Source organism: Pinus tabuliformis, chromosome 4_2 (genome assembly GCF_031772625.1).
Source record: "Pinus tabuliformis cultivar Carrire ecotype Pingquan chromosome 4_2, CPIR1, whole genome shotgun sequence".
Taxonomy (NCBI): Eukaryota; Viridiplantae; Streptophyta; class Pinopsida; order Pinales; family Pinaceae; genus Pinus; species Pinus tabuliformis.
Genome location: NC_142304.1, coordinates 459,701,926 through 459,722,547, shown reverse-complemented (window position 1 = coordinate 459,722,547; position 20,622 = coordinate 459,701,926). Strand labels below are relative to the sequence as shown.

Genomic DNA, 20,622 nt, shown 5'->3' with positions numbered 1-20,622 from the left:
TAAATACAAGTAAAACTTAATAACATCTTACAATAAATATTTTTAAAAAATTATATAGTACCTTAGTTACGTAAAGATTTATTTGTGGTAAACCCATAAATTCATATACATGCATGGAACTATGACTTATTGACCACTATATTAAGTGTTTCTATCTTGTTAATTATTAAATACAAGTAAAACTTAATAACATTTTACAATAAATATTTAAAAAATAAAATATATATATATATAGTACCTAGTCACGTAAAGATTTATTTGTGGTAAACCCATAAATTCATACACATGCATGGAACTATGACTTATGAAACATTATATTAAATGTTTCTATCCTGTTACAATTAATTATATGTTTTTATTAATTATATTTTCTTAAATTAAAATTTGTTTTCTTTAATTATAATATTTTCATAATTATTATTAATAAAATATGAAATGATGTTGAAGTTGTGAAAAATGCATAGGAATTGAGCTCGAACGCCGCTGCACTGGTTTGCATCCCGCGCGCGCCCGTGACCTCCCAGCGTTCTGCCTGCGGCTGCCTGGGCCACGGCCCCTGTTCTGGACCCTCCGGATCCCCCTTCGGAAGGGATGGATCCCCAAAGTGCGTTTTCTGCTCTGGTTAAATCGCTGCCGCCGCAACGCCCCAGGCCTGCCCTCTCTAAATTTGTGAAGAAACTGGATGGGCTCCAAGAGGTTCAGTTACCCCCAGTCTTGCCTCGCATGGCCGCTCTGTCTCTGGCTGAAAAAGGCCTCATAGGTCAATTCACAAGCCTCTAGCCGTCTCCTAGAACCGTTCAAAGATTGGCAGAGAGAAATTGGAATGATAAAATTCAAGGGAATATTTCCATTAGGTTTTGCGGGAAAGGATATTTCACATTCCACTTCGAATCCAAAGAGGACAAGGATTTAATTTTCAAAAACGGACCCTACTTCATGGACTCCAGGGGCCTCTACCTCAACAAATGGACTCCAGATTTTGACCCTGAACTGGACGTTCCCAGTGCTGTTCCGGTGTGGGTTCGTCTTCCCCACCTCCCTCTCCACTACTGGGGAGATGAATCTGTTCGTGCCATCGGGAATGCAGTTGGCAAATACATCGATCGTAGCGAACCGAAAGAGAACATGCAGGCCTACGCGAGGATCTGCGTCGAAGTTGATCTTGGCAAAGGACTCCCCGAAGCAATAAAACTGAAGGTGGATGAGTGGAGCCATATTCAGCAGCTCGACTACGAGCAGATCCCCTTCAAATGTAAGGTATGCCACGAATACGGCCATTTTTCCAATCGATGTACTAAACTTGTTGATGCAGAGAGCGGTGATCAAGAAGGCCAATGGGAACCTGTCAAAAAGAAGAAGTCTGCCCCGGCATCCAAAGCTCCTCTGGAATCTGACCCTCCTGTTCCTCCTGCTCCCCGTCCTGCCTCATCTTCCCCTTCCCCTTCCTCCCAGCCCCCCTCTGATCCGCCCCTCCCCTCCTCTTCTAACCCTTTCTTTGTCTTATCTTCCCTAGATCCTCCCCCCGAAGATCCCTCTCTGCCCCCCTCTCTTCCCACCGATCCTTCTGACCCTTCCCCCCTCCAAATCACCCATTCGCAGGCATCCCTCGATCCCCCCTTCCCTAGGCTCACAAGAAGCTCGTCCAAAGATCATGGCTCCTCCGGCGACTCCTTCAAGAAATCAGGTCCTGGTAGAAAATCTGCCAAGCAGCATAGAGACGAGAACGCTCAAAAAGACATAGCCATGGGCACTCAAACCCCTATAGAAGCCTTCATCCTGGGGCAGCAAGAGAAGGAGGCAACTCATGAGAGGCGAGCACCTCTCCGGAAGCCAAATACCCAATGATGAAAATTCTATCATGGAACAGCAGGGGTTTAGGGCACCCCTCCAAAGTTTTAGCCCTCAGAGATCTTATATACAGCGAAAAGCCTGAAATTATTTTGATTCAGGAGACAAAACTTGAACAGCAAGATTTAAGAGGAATAATAGATCAGCAAAAGCATTATATAGGTTGTACCAGCGACTCAAGAGGAGCTTCTGGAGGTATAGCTACCCTTTGGACTCACAGCAAATGGAACTGCATCTCAGAAAATCTACACCAGCATTGGATCAGAACGGTCTTGGAAAATAAAATAGGCAATCAAACAGTAGTTATCTACAATGTATACGCTCCCAATCAATACAGAGAAAAGGAAAGCTGCTGGGACGACTTGAAGGCAAGCATCGATGGGGAAACAACTATAAATATTATAGTGGCTAGCGATTTCAATCTGATACTTCATGCCAATGAAAAAAGGGGAGGATGCTTTTCGCCTGACCCCTTCAGAGGCCGTTTGGAAGCCATCATTTGGGAACATGAATTTGTGGATGTTGTACCAAAAAATCGCAGGTATACCTGGAGTAACCATAGGCTTGGATCTGGCAACATAATGGAACGGCTGGACAGGTTCCTAATAAATGTTTCGTTCCTCTCCTCCTTTTCTGTGGGGTACGCTAACATTCTTTCCACCTCTGCCTCGGATCACTACCCCATAATGCTCACTTTGGAAACTCACTGCTCTCTAGGGCCAATCCCGTTTAAATTCAGTCCGCTCTGGAGTTGTGACCCGGCTGTCAGAGATATTATCCAGAGATCCTGGAACCAACACGTCAAAGGCTCACCAGGTTTCATCTGGGAAACCAAACTAAAGAGAACCAGACAGGGCATCAAAGAGTGGGCATGAGCCAATTACAAAGAACCGGAAGAGATCAAAAAAAAAATTAAAAATGATCTTGAATGCATCCAAAAAACGATAGAGGTTCATGGTCTCTTTCAACAGAATAAGTAGCAAGAAGGTACCCTTTATGCAAAGCTGAGCCATATAAACGGAGAAGAAGAGATAAAATGGAGACTAAAGTCAAGGCAGCTATGGCTGCAAGATGGCAACAAAAATACAGCGTTTTTCCACAAACAGACCATGGCTAGAAAAATCAGGAACAATGTCAGCTCAATTCTGGACAACAAAGGCAATCAGCAGAACACTCAAGAGGCCATCAGAAGGGCTGCCACGGATTACTATAGAGAGCTTTTAAAGGAAACCAAAGGAGAAGAGAATTACACTGACATCCTTCAATACATGCCCAAGGGAGTTACCAAAGAAATGAATGACAGCCTGGTAAAAGAAATCGAAGAGGAGGAAATCAAAAGAACGATCTGGGCTATGAATCCTGACAAGGCTCCAAGGCCTGATGGATTCCCCATTTGTTTCTATAAGGCCTTTTGGGGTGTTATAAAAAAAGACTTGACTAAGATGATCAGATGGTTCCAGAGAAAGGGAAAAATAGGTGGATATACCAATGCCACATTTTTGGCTCTCATCCCTAAAGAAAACAGGCCCACTTCTTTTGCTCGGTTTAGACCCATTTCCCTCTGCAACTCCTCATATAAAATTCTGGCTAAAATCCTTGCTGCTCGTCTTAAGCCTCTCCTCCCCTCCTTGATTTCGGACAATCAAGGAGGATTCATGGCCAACAGACAAATTACTGACTCCATCCTTTTAGTCCAAGAAGCCATCCACTCTAGCCTCTCTAGGAAGGAGAAAGGATTCATCCTCAAACTTGACCTCGCCAATGCCTTTGACAGAGTTAGACACTCCTACCTTACTGCTGTTCTAAAAAAGATGGGTTTTGAGTTGCCCTTCATCAGCCTAATCACTGCTTGTATCTCTGGGCCTTGGATCTCCCCTTTGGTTAATGGTAGACCGGGTGAAGCCTTTCAATCCTCCAGGGGTCTCAGACAGGGTTGTCCCCTCTCCCCGTATCTATTCATTCTTATGGCTGAATCTTTTAGCCAAGCTTTGGACTACAACAGAAGAATGGGCCTCATAACTAGAATTAAATTTGGAAATGGAGCCAAGAACATCAATCATTCTCAGTTCGTCGACGACACCTTGCTTATTGGAGGAGCCTCCACCACCATAGCAAGGAGGTTCAAGACACTTCTGGACAAATTCATGGGATACTCAGGAGGTCTGGTTAACCAGTTGAAAAGCTATATTTATGGATGGAATGCTTCAAACCAGGTCATTCATAAAATCGCTAATATCTTTGGCGTCACTTGCAACCTTGAGTGGACGCATTTTTCCTATTTGGGCATGCCTGTGAGCCTAAAACCTTTGAAGGCAGGAACGTGGGACATCATCATCGACAAAGTGAAGCGGAAAGTGCAGCAGTGGGGTGCTGTTTGGCTTAACCCAGCAGGACGGCTCATCCTCCTCAAATCTGGTATTTCTTCTCTCCCTCTTTATAGATTTTCTCTGTATCAAGCCCCTGCTTCTTTTCATAGCAAAATGGAAGTTATCCTCCGTCACTTCCTTTGGCAAGGAGGGAAAACTGATAAAAAGAAATTCAATTTAGTCAACTGGAAACAAGTCATTCAAACCCAGGACAGAGGAGGTCTCGGTGTCAGATCCCCAAAATTTCATAATCTTGCCTATGGGGGCAAGATAGTCTGGAGGCTCATCACTGGCCCTTCAACATGGTGGAAAATGGTTCTGGAAACCAAATATATGAATTGCCCAAGACAGCAATTACTTGATTCGGTCATACCCAACAGAGACTCTTCAAAAATTTGGAGCCTTTGTAAAAAAGCTATTCCGTTCATTGCCCAGAACATATCCAAAGTGCCCAAGGGAGGAGGCAGTATAAATATTGGCGCTGACAAAATTCTGGGACAGCAACCTATAATAAGTCATGAAGAAACCATCCCTATTCTTTCCTTTCTCAGCAGCAAGGGTATCCATTTTCTGGAACAGATTTCTAGCTGGGACCCTCTATCCCACCTTTGGCTGGGATGGTCCTTCCCTGATGTTCCCACCGCTCTCATTCCTAGCCTTGCCTCTCTGCAGTCTTTCCTCCACAGCAAAGCCCCCATCAAAAAGAATGAGAGGGATGGCCTTCGTTGGGACCCAACCGGCTCTGATTTCTCTGTCCGAGCAGCTCACCAACAAATTTGCCTCAGCACCTTCCCTATGCCAATATGGAACTCCTGGAGAATGGTTTGGAAGTCTGAAGCTCTGCCCAAAATTAAATTTTTCATCTGGACCTTATTAAAAGGAAAAATTCTAACAGCAGAGAATTTACAAAAAAGAGGTATCAACGGTCCTTCTTGTTGTCCCAACTGCTATGCTGCGGAAGAAACCATGCAACACCTCTTTGTAGATTGTTCTTTTGCTATTGATTGCTGGAAAGAATTGTATCCAGTGGATACCCCTTGGATCTCCCAACACTCCATAGGCGAAGTGATACAATACTGGAAAAAGAAATGTCCTTGGAAAAATAAGAACAGCAATTTAGCGCAGAGGGTCTGGAACATTCTTCCATACACCATGTTATGGAGTATTTGGCTGGCAAGAAATAGGAAAATATTTAAGGATAAAAAGTCGACCTCCAAATCAGCCTGCAACAAGGCAAAAACTCTAGCTCTTGAAACTATCTCTGTCAAAGCTCATAGCAATATTGATGCAACAGAGTATAGTGTGGAAGAAAGGAACTTCATCAGCTACATCTTGGACAAAAATCATAGCATCCAGAATGGAAAAACAATGAGAGCTCAGAGCAGATAGGGAACCCACAGTTGGAAGATAAGGCTCAAAGAGGAGGAGTTCGCAAGCTGGTTGCAAAAATGTAACTGCTTCTACCTCTTTTTCGATGGAGCTTCCAAGTCAAACCCAGGTATGGCAGGGGCAGGGGGTGTGATCTACAATGCCAATGGGGAATGTGTTCTCTTCTACGAATGGGGCTTAGGGAACATCTCCAATAACAGGGCAGAGGTGCTGGCCCTTTTTCAAGGTCTTAAACAACTCAGCAGACTTGGTATAAGAACAGCGAAAGTCTTTGGTGATTCTTCCATAGTTATTAGTTTAATGGCACAAAAAAAAAATTCTCCAAATGCTCTCCTCCAACAGGTCATACAGCGCTGCCAATTCCTACAAATGACAATGGGAACATTGCAGTTCCACCACATCCTTCGATCATTGAATAAGGAAGCAGACAGGCATGCAAATAAGGCCTGTAACAGGACAATCGGCAATCTGTTATGCAATACAGAGGAATCGTTTTAGTCCTTGCCATGAATCATTTCAGTCTTTCCAGCATTTATCCGGACAGCTCCACCAAGAGGAAACAGCATCAGATCCTACAGGCTCGCAGCAGGAACAGTTTCAGCGATCGAATAAGGCAGAGAAACGCTCCCTTTCTTAAACTTCTGTCTCTAATTCACTTCACTTACTCCTATCAGAACTGTATCCTTCCGCTCCTTATCAGCGCAGGCTTTAGGCTCCAATGCGACCTGGACGTTTCCATCTCTCGGCAAACAACGACATCAAATGTTTTCTTGGCAAACAACGGCATCAAATGTATCAACTGTAACTTAATTCCAGGCTCCCTACCGCTGCTGTTAATGTATCTTAGATGACTTGCAAATGTCAGTTCCTAGGCTTTCAATTTGTCAGAATTTATTCTAGCAAAGACTCTCTCAAAACCGGAACAAGCAGGTCTAAGGAGATCATTGCTCTCTGTATTCTCTTAGATCCAGAGCCTCTGCTCCGCATGTATCACAGGAACTTATGTTCCCGCATTTTTTTCAGTCCCTAATATAGCAACCGATTCTGTCAAAAAAAAAAAAAATCATAATTATTTAATTTTGTTTTTAAATTAAATATAAATTTCTTTAATTTTTCTTTTTTATTATATAATATTCAACTACAATTAATTAATGTTTTCATATATTTCAACCAATTAAAAATTTATAATTTAATATTTTAAAAATATATATATATTTTCTTTAACTAAAATATTTTCATAGTTATTTAATTTTGCAAAATAATATGATAAGCTATAAAATATCTAATATATTTTTAAAAAACAACTATAGTTATTGAAAATGTTCATGGAAATAGAATTTTACACTTCATGATAAAGACTAATAAAACATTATTATGATTGTTGGGTAGGATTAGATTCTCCACTACACAATGCGAAATTACAATTAACAAAATATCTTACTTTAGCAATCAGTAAAATATAAATAGACCATATTCTAAAATAACGAAATATCTCAATTTACAAATCATTAAAATCTAAATAATCCATATTACAAACCTTAACAATAATTTGAATTCAATATTTTTACTTTAATATAATTATATTTAAACTAAATAGCAAAAAAATCTACTATATAACACTTATTTATTACACTATGGATACGATAATTATCCATTCTTTCAACAAATATTCAATGATTTATTCACCATACGTGTCATATCTATTTCATTCATTGTAAAGTGCCATATACTGTTTCATGAAGTCATGGAACCCATCATTTGATCCCTCAACAGCAGTCATAACCTCAGCACCAGTTTGGGTGAGATTGCCAAGCATAACCTTGCATCTCTGGAATCTCTCCTTGCTAAAAGCCATTGGAAATGCAATTGGGAAATTTTACTGCAGGTGCCCAGAAACAGAGGAATATGCCAGAACCACCTATGCATGCATCTGTGTGGAAATCGACTTCAACGCCAGATTCCCAGTTAAAATAAACCTAACAAGTAAAGACTATGTGTGGAACCAGAAACTTGATTATGAAAGTGTCCTCTAGCCAAAAATTACCCAAAAGCCTCCCAGAAAAATTATGCTAGAAAAACCACCACAGATCTACATGGTGGGAAGGAGCACAAAAAGAACACTACACTGTCATCAAAGAAGAATACTCTAGAGAAAAATCTGAATCATAAGAAATCGGGCAAGAAAGAAACAACTCTCAAGACAAGCAAGGAGAAAGCCTCGTCGAACAACCAAAAAGTGAACACGACAACCCCTCAAGCATCAATAGTTATGAGGATTTGAATACCGCACAAAATAAATCTTCATTTAACAGCAAAGTAGATCTCCTAGACCAAACTTCTTCTCTGACTATCTTCAAAAGGACGACCACAATAGATCGCTAAGCTAAGACACTAATGTCCCAAGAACCAGAAGAGATGAAGGAGATGCAAGATAAAGGAAGTTGGAAGACCGTAGAGAAAAAAAAAAAAAGAAAGCTACAACACCAATCTCGCCAAGAAAGACGAAGAGCCAGATGATTAAAAACTAAGAAAAGTATAGGTCCGATAGACCAATTTGGTCTCCGTGGACGTTAACCACCACCACCATCATCATCATCATATACATAACGTAGTCAGATATACGTTGATATACAATTTTTAAAAAGCACGTGTAAGTTTAGTTGGGTACACCATTTCAGAAATTTCATTATTATTATTTTTTAATTTTAATTTTTAATTTTTATATTATTTTTCAGGTTAGACACATTTTATTTTTTAAAATATAAAATAAAATAAGAATTTAAATAAATATATAAAAATAAAAATAAATTATTATATATATCTTCATTTAATAGCAAAGCAGATCTCCTAATAAATTATTATATATATCTTCATTTAATAGCAAAGCAGATTTCCTAGACCAAACTTCTTCTCCGACTGTCTTCAAAAGGACGACCACAATAGATCGCGAAGCTAAGACACCAATGTCCCAAGAACCAGAAGAGATGAAAGAGATGCAAGATAAAGGAAGTTGGAAGACCGTAGAGAGAAAAAAAGAAAGCTACAGCACCAATCTCGCCAAGAAAGACGAGGAGCCAAATAATTAAAAACTAAGAAAAGTATAGGTCCAATAGACCAATTTAGTCTCCGTGGACGTTAACCACCACCACCATCATCAACAACAAATGCTTAAACATATGGGTATTTTATATTATTCGTTCTTTTTGTTATTTTTTTTATGGCCAATTATTATTTGAGTTCTAAGATGTTTGGATTTTGAAATCGTTATGATAAAAAAACAACAACAACAACAACAACTCTTCATTTTTAACATAATTTAAGTACTTTCAATTCTAATTGCAAATAGACATTTTCATAGAAGAAAAAATACAAAAACTATATATTAAAATATCATTATAAATATAAACAATTTTTATAGTAATAATATTATTTTTATCTTAGTTACAATAAAATGCAGAAAATATATATTAAAAGATCACTATAAATATAAACAATTTTTATAGTAATAGTATTATTCTTATCTTAGTTACAATAACTTTAATTATTAATTACTTTTTACATAAAAACAAATACTAAGCAGCAATACTACATATTAAACGTGTTACTTATACTATCTTTAATTACTTACATAATACAACTAATTAATTAAAAAAATCCTCCATAGACTTTCACAGGGTGCTCCACTAAATTTCAATTTATTAAAATAAATGGACCCCTTATTCTTTGAACTCTTATGAGTAAACGGATATTATGTGCACTTTGCTACAATATTGAATATTAAACCTTTTAACTTTCAGTTTTGTCTTTTCTCCCTACTTCATAGGTAAGAAGTGTTTCCATTTCTTACACAATATCATTTCAATAAAATATTTTTAAAGATTCCAAGTTATATTTATTTCAGTATTTTTATTTATTTTAACATATTCAAACATGGTCCAAGTAACCATTTCCTAGATAAAGGCCCACACTATCATTGGAATTTAAGGCATGAAGTTTCCTTTTGTCCATTTTTTAGGTAAGGTGCAAATGTCAGTACTTCTTTCACATGCTTTGGGATGCAGCAAAGCAACAACATGGAGGAAAAGATGGTCAATAGTTTCGACCTCTCTATCACACAACAGAATGACCCTTTCAAACTCTCATACATCAATATGATATTTCCCATGTGAGAGTTTTATTGAATTATGATCCACAAAAATATGATTAAAAATTTCCACCCAAATCTTATTTCAAATTTTGTATTTTTCGTGGTCCCTTCCATGGTATTTGACTTTTCCCTTCCATGGTGTTTTATTTGTAGGTGTTCTTTTTAACGATGGATACTCTTGATCCTCCTTGGTCCCATCTCACTTTGTCTTCATTTCTTTTGCCATTCTCCTTATAATAGACTTCTAATATTCGTTAGATATTTGGGGTCCATATTCCAGTAGATCCATTCCTACAAGAAAATATTATTTTCACTCTTTTGTGCTCAAAATCTTTTTGGTCATTATGTGGTTAGAACCATATTCTATAGCGATCCATTTCCATGTTGCATTACTTTGAATATTCTCTTTAATAATTTTGGCCTTAAATTTTATTTTTTCTTTCCCTGTAATAGATCTATAAATTCTTAGTATTTAAAAATATAAATTTTTATTCACAATTCGTTAAGATTATGGTATAATTTTTAATATAATTGGTTTAAATTCTCTTTAATGTTTTACATTAAAAATTATTTAATTTAATCATTTTGTAGTATTAGTTTATCTAGTTTTTAAATGTGGGTGTGCTAAATAACGTATATGTTAACAAAGTATTTTTTTTTTCTCTTTGGAGTTAAGTTTATTTGGTTTGTTTATTAAATTAATATCATAATGAATACTTTTATTTTGTAATTATTTCAAATTCAGTGAAGGGCTAGGGTATGGGCAATTTTGATGATGCTTACGCCTCATCCACATATTATATAAAAATTATAGGTTTATATTTTGAAAGTACTAGGATATGTACATGTTTATAAACTAATTAATTTTTTGTGTGGAAAAATCTTTCGTCTTACAAACCAAAGGGATTTTATAAGTACATTTGACATCTAACTAGACTATGTTAGGGTCCCACCCTAACCCCCTTATTTATGTAGTAGGATCGAGTCATAGTTAAGTAAGGAGTCAATAAAGCCCATATTAATAATTGTAAGTGGTAACCCGCAATTAATGACGGGACCACAGTTTGTTGCAAATGGGCCATGGTATTAGATAGATGTTATTAATAAGAACCATGGTATTGATCCATGGTATTGCATGTATGAGTCACATATAAAGGATAGAGACTCCTTGCGAGGAGCATCGTGTCTTATTTTGTAATCGACCTCTGCTCTATTGGAGGTTGCCCCCTCGAAGAGGCAAGTGAACATTGCTTTTTGAATAATAAAATATTTGTTGTTATTTCTCACTATTCTATGTTCAGGGTATATTTCTTTGCATATTCTGTATTCTGGTATCATCTTGCAGGTTAAGAGCATAACAAGTGGTATCGGAACTCTTTCCAAGGCCGATGGGATCTCCATTTCTTAGCAAAAAATTTTTTGGCTAGAGACGTGTTCCGGCATCTTTAAACCACGGGATCTGTCATTGAGCGCATAAACCTGCGGATTTGGGGAGGCATGCACGCAGGAAATACAAGAGGTGGTCACGCTTGTTGGACTCCCTTGTAACCCCTGTGGGTACCCCTTCAAGTAGTAGCGCATTAGACAGAACCATGCATGGACTGCCTTCCAAGTACCCTCTGGGTATATCGGAAGCCCCCTAGCTCCTTTGAAACCTTGCCATAGATAAACCGTCGGTCGTCTTGCTGCTACAATACACCGAGAACAGAACTCAGAGAGATTACTCGCCCGTATGATAGGCTAGTCGGGTTTTACGACTAAGGGTACGGTTGATCCTCCTTAGTTAGAGCCTTGAAACATTGGGCTGAGTACTACTGTCAGACCCTTATGTATATTGCGATCTGTAGCACCTGACACTCCTCGAGACCATAGTTCCCTTTTCTATCTCGGGATCACGCATAATCTCTGCCAGATCAGATCTCACAAGTGGGGTTGCAGCAGCAGCAGACATCAGTCCCGCAGTTCCGAGTTACCAGACCAGCCTTTCCGACCTATTAGATCCATCAGATCCGCAGCAGCAATCGGTGCCACCGCTCAGAGCTATCCGATCAGCCATTCAGGTCTCTCAGATCCACCAAATCTGAGTAGTTGTGTGGGGTTACTATACCGCGACGTGATTTTCGCAAGACTTTTGGCAGCATTGACATTTTGGGGATTCGGCTACTGCAGTATTCCTAAGTAAGGAGTAAAACTCCGTTAGGAGTTTTCAAAAAAAAAAAATCGGAGACCCCCGGGGCGCTTATTGGTGATCTAGCCCATAAGAATCAGGACGACGAGCTGAGCAAGGTGGTATCATTCAATTGTTAGTGAAAAAAAAATTCGGGCGGTCCCAAATTTCAAGTACATCGAATCGGTGCATGGTAGAAACTAGAGCTCAAGCTATGGCCAATGAGAAGATCGACAAACTTGAACAATCCTTGCAAGCCATCCAAGCTCAGCTTGACAAACTAACTGGCACACTCTCTAAGGGCAAGGAGGAAGCCCACGAGGAGGCGTATATTGGCAATGGACATGGTGAGGGTGAGTCTAGCCGCTCTGTTCACCTCTAGGGCACCCACCAACAATCCCATCCGCGACCTCCCAAGCTAGATATGCATAAATTTGATGGTTCTCACCCGACCGCATGGGTAGCACAAATGGAGCAGTATTTCAATCTGAATAATATCTTAGATAATGAGACTCAGCTTATGGTGGGGAGCATGTACTTAGACAATGAAAGATGGAAATGGTGGGAATGGCATCAACGTTGCAACGGAAGTTTTATGACTTGGGCCACCTTCAAAAAATCTCTTACAGAGCACTTTGACCAGGAATCTTCTTTTTTGGGTCATCTCACTAAGCTCCGACAGATTGGCACAGTGGATGAATATGTTACAGCCTTTGAAGCCTTAGCTTTCCGCACTAGGGATCTCTCAGATGCGTTCTACATGGAATGTTTTATCAGCGGTCTTAAAGAGGCCATACAAGCCCACGTCCGACTACACCACCCTCCCACATGGTCGGAGGCTTGCAAGGTAGCTCGTAATGTGGAACGTGCGTTAGCAGCCCAGTCCATTCGCCCAAATTTCACCACCAAGGGTCGCCCCCCACAGGCTCACAGCACGACTCAAACACTTAAGGTTCAAAAGGTGTCACCTGCAGAAATGGCCGAAAGAAGAAAGCAAGGATTATGTTACTATTGTGATGAAAAATACTCCCCAGGTCATAAATGCAAGGAGCCTAAATTTTTTCAAATTGATGCCACTGATTACAGCTCATCGGAGGAAGCCCCACCACTTGAGGAACCGGAGGAGGTAGAAGAGGACAACCAGAAGGACAATGTCCCTGACGAACTAGTTATTTCGTTGCATGCTTTGGCAGGGATTTCTTCACCTCAAACTCTCAAAATCAGAGGTTTTATTAAACATCACCCAGTAATAGTCTTGATTGATAGTGGAAGTACACATAATTTCATCCATCAAAAAGTCACAGAAACAGTGCATTGTTTTGTACGAGTAGTTTCTAACTTCCAAGTCCAAATTGCGGATGGGGGAACAATGAAATGTGAAGGCCGCTGTGAAAATGTCAAACTTCAAATGGGGGATTATCAGTCAAAGACCCACATGTTTGCCATACACATGGGAGGGTGCGACATTGTCCTCGGTGTTGAATGGCTTCGCACTCTTGGGCCAATCACAATGGATTTCCAGGAGTTATATATGAGCTTTAAGCAAAACAACTCCACACATACCCTCCGTGGACTCCAGGCGGGAGCTCCCTCTATCATCAGCTCACATAGGATGGAAAAATTGCTAAAAAAGGGCCATCATGGACTTATAGCTCAATTTAATGCCATCCAGGCCGTCGAACCCAATTCTCTGCTGATTCATCCTAAGATGCAACAGATTTTAAATAACCATCTGCCAGTCTTTGACAAGCCTCATGAGCTTCCACCCTCGTGAGGGGAACATGATCATAGCATCACCTTGGTTCCAGGGGCCCAACCACCAAATGTTTGCCCATAGAGATATCCGTTCACCCAAAAGAATGAAATAGAAAAAATAATCAAGGAACTTTTGGAAGCAGGTGTCATTCGTCCCAACATTAGTCCTTATTCATCACCGGTGGTCATGGTGCTCAAGAAAGATGGGGAATGGTGGATGTGTCCAGACTTTAGGGCCCTCAATAAGTTGACAATCAAAGATAAATTTCCCATCCCAGTTGTTGATGATTTGCTGGATGAACTCAATGGGGCTCAATTCTTCACTAAGTTGGATCTTTGCTCAGGCTACCACCAAATTCGCATGAAGGAAGTTGACATTCCAAAGACTGCTTTCAGAACTCATGAAGGCCATTATGAGTTCTTGGTCATGCCATTCGGTCTTTGTAATGCCCCATCTACTTTTCAGAGCCTTATGAACCACCTTCTCAAACCATATCTCAGGAAATTTGTCCTTGTCTTCTTCGATGACATCCTCATCTATAGTTGCACTTGGGCCTCGCATCTTCAGCATGTAGATCTACTCTTGCAACTGCTCCGCAAGCATAAATTATTTGTTAAGATGTCCAAATGTTCTTTTGGCATGGAAGAAGTTGAGTATTTGGGCCACATTGTGGGGCGTGAAGGTGTCAAGGTGGACCCCAAAAAGATCCAGGCAATGCAGGATTGGCCTCAACCTAAGACCTTGAAGAGCTTGAGAGGATTTTTGGGTCTCACAGGCTATTATCGCAATTTTTTCCGCAATTATGGTCGCATTGCGAAGCCCCTCACTCAACTCCTCAAGAAAAATTCATTCTTCTAGAATGATGATGCACAACAGGCATTTACAACTCTCAAAAATGCCATGTGTTCCACTCCAGTCTTAGCACTACCTGATTTCACCAAATCTTTTGTCATTGAATGTGATGCTTTGGGTACAGGTATTGGGGCGGTCTTAATGCAGGAAGGTCGACCCTTGGCCTTCACAAGCCAACAACTAAGTGGGAGGAATTTGGGACAATCTACCTATGAGAAGGAAATGATGGCCATCTTACATGCAGTAGATACCTGGCGACCTTACTTACTGGGGCGACATTTCCAAATCCGCACAGACCATCACAGTCTTAAATATTTTTTGGAGCAATGCCTATCCTCCCCACAACAAAATAAATGGCTCACCAAAATGCTGGGATATGATTATGAGATCATTTACAAGAAAGGGCGCGAAAATAGTGTAGCAGATGCATTATCTCGCCAATTTGAGGAGGAAAGTACCCTGCTCGCAATTTCCCTTCCCATTCCAGAATGGATTGAAGAGGCTCGCAGGGAATGGTTTTCACATCCCTGGCTCTCCCAACTCATTACTCAATTGCAGGCGAATCCAAATTCCACCAAGGGATACTCGTGGCAGGATGAGATTCTTCGCTACAAGGACAGAGTTGTAATATCACCAACATCCACCCTCAAAAGCCGCATTTTGGCAGAATTTCACTCATCCCCCATTACAGGAAATTTAGGCTTTCAGAAGACATATGCTCGCACTAGAAGATCATTTTTTTGGACAGGCATGAAAAAGGACATCCTTACTTTTGTAGTGGAATGCAATGTTTGTCAACGCCACAAAGGGGAGACAGTCAAAGCACCAGGCACATTACAACCGTTGCCCATCCCGACATCTATATGGACGGAGGTTTCTATGGATTTCATTACAGGTCTTCCAAAGTCAAGAAACAAGTCAGTCATCATGGTGGTTGTGGATCGACTTTCTAAGTATGCTCATTTCTACGCCCTACCCCGCCCGTTTACACCGACTTTGGTCGCTCAATCTTTCATGGATCAGATATTCAAATTGCATGGCATGCCCACTTCTATTGTGTCTAATCGTGACCTGATCTTCACCAGCAATTTTTGGCAGGAACTCTTCAGGCTACAAGGCACCCAACTAAAACTCAGTACTTCCTATCATCCACAAATGGATGGTCAAACTGAAGCCGTCAACAAATGTTTGGAAACCTACCTTAGGTGTTTCACTTCAGAAAAGCAACATCTATGGGTACAGTGGTTGCCTCTAGCTAAATGGTGGTATAACACCAACTATCATGCCACCACCAAAGTGACTCCCTATGAAGCAGTTTATGGTCAACTCCCTCCTTCCCCTACTTCTTATATCAAGCGATTCTCAAAGGTACAAGCAGTGGATCAACTCCTACAAAACCACATAACCATGCTCGCCCATCTTAGAGAGAATCTTCATCAAGCTCAAAACCGCATGAAGCAACAGGTAGATCAGCATCACTCAGAGCGCCAATTTCAAGAAGGGGATCAGGTATTTTTTAGGCTGCAACCATATAAGCAAACTTCACTCAAAGACAAGGGTTGTCATAAACTATCTCCAAAATTCTACGGACCATATCAAGTACTTCAGCGCATTGGAGAAGTGGCCTACAAGATAGCTTTGCCACCCACTGAAAGTTCCATCCAATTTTCCATGTCTCATGTCTCAAGAAAGTTGATTGGGAACAATTGCAAAATTCAAACCAGTCTACTTGAATTGGATGAAGAAGGGTCAATCTAGCTCCAACCTGAACAGGTCCTAGACACACGAGAATGGCACCTGTGTGGCCACATGATCAGGGAAGTCCTCGTCAAGTGGAAAGACACCTCTCCGGAAGATGCAACCTGAGAACTAGCCACTATTCTTCAGCAGTTTCCACAGCTTCAGCCTTGAGGACAAGGCTATTCTTAAGGGGGAGGGCATGTTAGGGTCCCACCCTAACCCCCTTATTTATGTAGTAGGATCGAGTCATAGTTAAGTAAGGAGTCAATAAAGCCCATATTAATAATTGTAAGTGGTTAACCGCAATTAATGATGGGACATAGTTAGTTGCAAATGGGCCATGGTATTAGATAGATGGTATTAATAAGAACCATGGTATTGATCCATGGTATTGCATGTATGAGTCATATATAAAGGATAGAGACTCCCTGCGAGGAGCATCATGTCTTATTTTAATCGAGCTTTGCTCTATTGGAGGTTGCCCCCTTGAAGAGGCAAGTGAACATTGCTTTCTGAATAATAAAATACTTGTTGTTGTTTCTCACTATTCTATGTTCTGGGTATATTTCTTCGCATATTCTGTATTCTGGTATCGTCTTGCAAGTTAAGAGCATAACAGACTATGAACTTAATTTCATTTATTATTATTATTATATTTTCCAAGAAAAAATCGCAATTTCTATTCATTGAATAAAGAAATCAGATTCTTAAGATGCACATGGCACAATACATAAGAGCAATTGTAGGTCCTATCAACACTCATAACAGTATAGAAATATAAGTACATGTCAAATATACATATCATTTCTTATTATTTAAAAAATAATGATCACCAATTGTTCCATTTTCCCCTTCTTTTTAACCCCTTACCACCCCACTAAATAAGGATCCACAAAAACTAACCACAAGTTTGGAGGTGGTATAACAAAATTCATAGAGGCAACTAATTCTTTATTTGAATTAAACAAATCATTTTCATGAAGTCTATTCGTTCCACCTAAAGAGGCTTCATGAAGAACTAATTCCTTCAAGGGGAACACAGATATTCATGTCTTTGACATTAGACCCTAAAGGATGAACAAATTCCTCAATTGACACTTGGGATGGTTGATCTTCATTTCGATCATCTTCATTTTATGGAAAATTCCAAATTTTTTATTTTGTTTTTGGTCCTATTTTCCTATGATGATGAATATGAGATTAGGTACATGTAATTGTAGATGGCATGGGGGATGACATATGTGGCAACAAAATATTGTGTTCTCATAATCTAAGATTTTAGTATGTTGATTTACTTTTTTCTATTTGAGAAGCACTTTGTCTAGAAGAGCCTTGCTAAGGCCTATCTCAACACAAGGAAATCATATCTACATAATCCCACTACATTTTTCTTGGTGTCAAAATTTGATTTAAGTGCCTAAAGAGTTCATAATATCATCGAAAAATGATAAATGGCAGTAAAGTGATTGTAAATTAAGAAGACAAACCCAAATTGACATAGAGTTAGGATCAAAATTTGGAATACAAAGAGTTATAAAAAGCCTCACATTTCCCAAAACAAAAGACTGTCATTAAAATATCTCTCATAATTAACATGATCATAGAGCTAAACATTAAAACATTCTTTGGACCAAAGATATCTCTTACAATTCTTTATCCCAGATAAATGAATTCACTAATATAAAGCAAAGTAGGAGGCTAATACCTATTAAATCGATGAATGACCACATCTTTTTCATATAAGGAATATAGATTATTAACCTTCAACATTGTTATCTCCACCGTGGATACCTGCTAAACTTACTACAAAATATAGGCACTAGCAAAAGGTGAAGGCTTCAAATCATTAGGAGTAGTAGAATTGTTTTTTACGACATCCCTAAAAGATAACCCAGTGCCCACTACTCCACACAATTTCATTGCTAATATAGGAATTGAATCTTTACCAATATGATAATCACACAATTGGAATATATCCTCCAGTTGTTTCCCCTCATAAGGAAGGTGTTGTTGGGAAATGGGAATACCCAGATGATACACCAGTTTGTGTTTTAAATCAATCACATAACTCTTACACTTCACCCAAACTCATAATGTTTTCCTAGAGAGCATCTTTATCATAATATAAAAGCTTGACTTAGGATCATGATCTACATCAGATAATTGTCAAACACAAATTTCTTCAAACACTTGACAATAATGCATTCTATCAAACACATAACGTTCAGAGATTTCATCAAATACTTGTCATACAAGCCTTTTTTTAAACACTTGGGAATAATTTTCATCATAATATGGAACTTGTATAAATAAGAGCAAGGCATGGTAGTGCTCATGACAGATATGGACACGTTTGGTAAACAAGTTTTTTTGGTGAAAACCATTTTTTTCCATATTTGAGAATACCATGCTAATTGATACTTCCTTGAATTCCACTTCACCATTTATTCAAGGTCAAGAAAACCTAATTCTCCTACTTTTTATCAATTGATCAAGATCAAAATTGGAAAGGAACGTGCAAAGCTTCATAATGGGGATGACAATTAACAACTAAAGTCCTTAATAAATTTACTTTTGAATACTTTAATAAATTCCAAAGAGCAATAATGCCAAGCTTGTGACTATGGGGTTTCTTTACTTCACCCATTGTTGGTGTATACTTCCAAGCTACCTTCATTCTCAATTGTCGACATGATGTTTCCCCCCTGATTGATTTGCAAGTAGACTACTTCATTCATACCATTTCTACTCTTTGATCAAACTAAACCAAAATTATTATTATTATTATTATAGTTATTAAGAAATACTATCAATTTAACACACTCCATAATTTGTGTTAATATAAGCTTATGTCAAGCAATAACTATATTAGCTACATATGGAATGATATCTCATTAATCACAATATGATTAATGAAATGACTATTTTGAAACAATCACCCATGAGATGCAAAATAGTTGGTGATAGGGTTTCTTGTTAAGGCAATCCATGTGTGAAGGTTATGGGTTCAAGGCCTCATCGGTACAAAAAGTCCAACAATGTTAGGGCTTGGTGTGGCCTATACCAAGTGTGATCCCCAGATGACGAATGATTTTGATGCCCCTAGGTCGTAATTTCTTAGCCAAAAAATATTCCCAAACAATCCCAATTATTACCTTTAACACAATGCATGTGATATGGATTATATAATTATATCAAATTTGTCATCCATCTCAATGCTTTTAGAGTGGAAAAGTGGAGGAATAAGCTCACAAGGCCATTTTTATTGTTGGGACCTGGTTTGGCAAAGCCAAAAGTTAGAAACCTTAATCATGGTCAAAAAATATATGAATAATCATATTGATCCTATAAAGGAGAGGTTTTCATAGCTAGAAGCATGAGTTGCAGATATAAGTCATAATGTGAATCTTCTCATGTTAGCCCTAAGCAATAAACTTAGGCTATTCAGAGAATATGGGGGTTCTAATGCAAAGTATCAATTGGAGGAGAGATCAAGAGATTAAGAAGAAACATAGAACTAGCCAAAAAAAGGACTCGAAAGAGATTAACCAAGTTTGAGTGTGGTTAACCATTCATAGTTCCTCTTCAAAATGGAAGTGAAGGTCTGATATCAAGCCATATCGAGGTGATATTTGACACTTTGAATCTAAATCATTGGTTTCAATAATTAGAAGTTTATTTCAATATTCATCATATAGAGGAAGACCATAAGATTTCATTTGTGTGGTTGAAATTAGAGGGCCATGCTCTAACCTAGTGGGAAATCCACACATATACCTTGAGGTTGGAGAAAGATCCTCTAGTGACTAAGTGGGGGGACTTCAAAACCCTCATAAATTTGTAGTTTTACCCTATGAGGTATGTAGAGGACTAGTGGATCCAGTATCACTACTTTAGGCAAAAGAGGGGCAAAGTGTATGGTAATACACCATATAGTTTAGAAAGATGGCCATAATGTTAGGTATCTCCCCATAGAACTCAGATGTACTCCTCAAGTATTTGGGGGGTCTACATAGACATCCATGAAAGCAAGTGATGTTGTTCAAGCCAAAATCAATGGTTGAGGCTTGTTTACAAGCACAAGACCTATATAACATTAGACAGGAGAAATGTTAATGAGGTGGATCGAAGCAGAAGGAGCAACAAGACGCTTCTAAGGAGGGGAAGAAGAAGTCAAAGGGGGGGAGATAAAAAGATAGTAGCCACGACACACCAGTGCAAGGATCCCAACAACCACTGTAACATTGATGGTCATATAGAGGAGAAGTGTTGGAAGTTACATTGAAGCTTAACCTAAAGAACAAAAGGAAAGATAATAAGAAGAAGAATCTCAAGGCCATTGATTCAAGCAACCAAA

The 20,622-nt window shown here is 39.1% G+C and overlaps 2 protein-coding genes across 2 annotated transcripts; both read left to right on the top strand.

Moving 5' to 3' along the window:
- Window positions 1-1,841: 1,841 nt before the first annotated feature.
- LOC149169944 (uncharacterized) lies at window positions 1,842-2,723 on the top strand. The gene has a single exon (XM_089425395.1). It carries the CDS (start codon window positions 1,842-1,844, stop codon window positions 2,721-2,723), a length of 882 nt encoding a protein of 293 aa, XP_089281521.1.
- A 2,991-nt stretch (window positions 2,724-5,714) lies between these two features.
- On the top strand, window positions 5,715-6,101 carry LOC149169943 (uncharacterized). The gene has a single exon (XM_089425393.1). It carries the CDS (start codon window positions 5,715-5,717, stop codon window positions 6,099-6,101), a length of 387 nt encoding a protein of 128 aa, XP_089281519.1.
- Window positions 6,102-20,622: the final 14,521 nt, after the last annotated feature.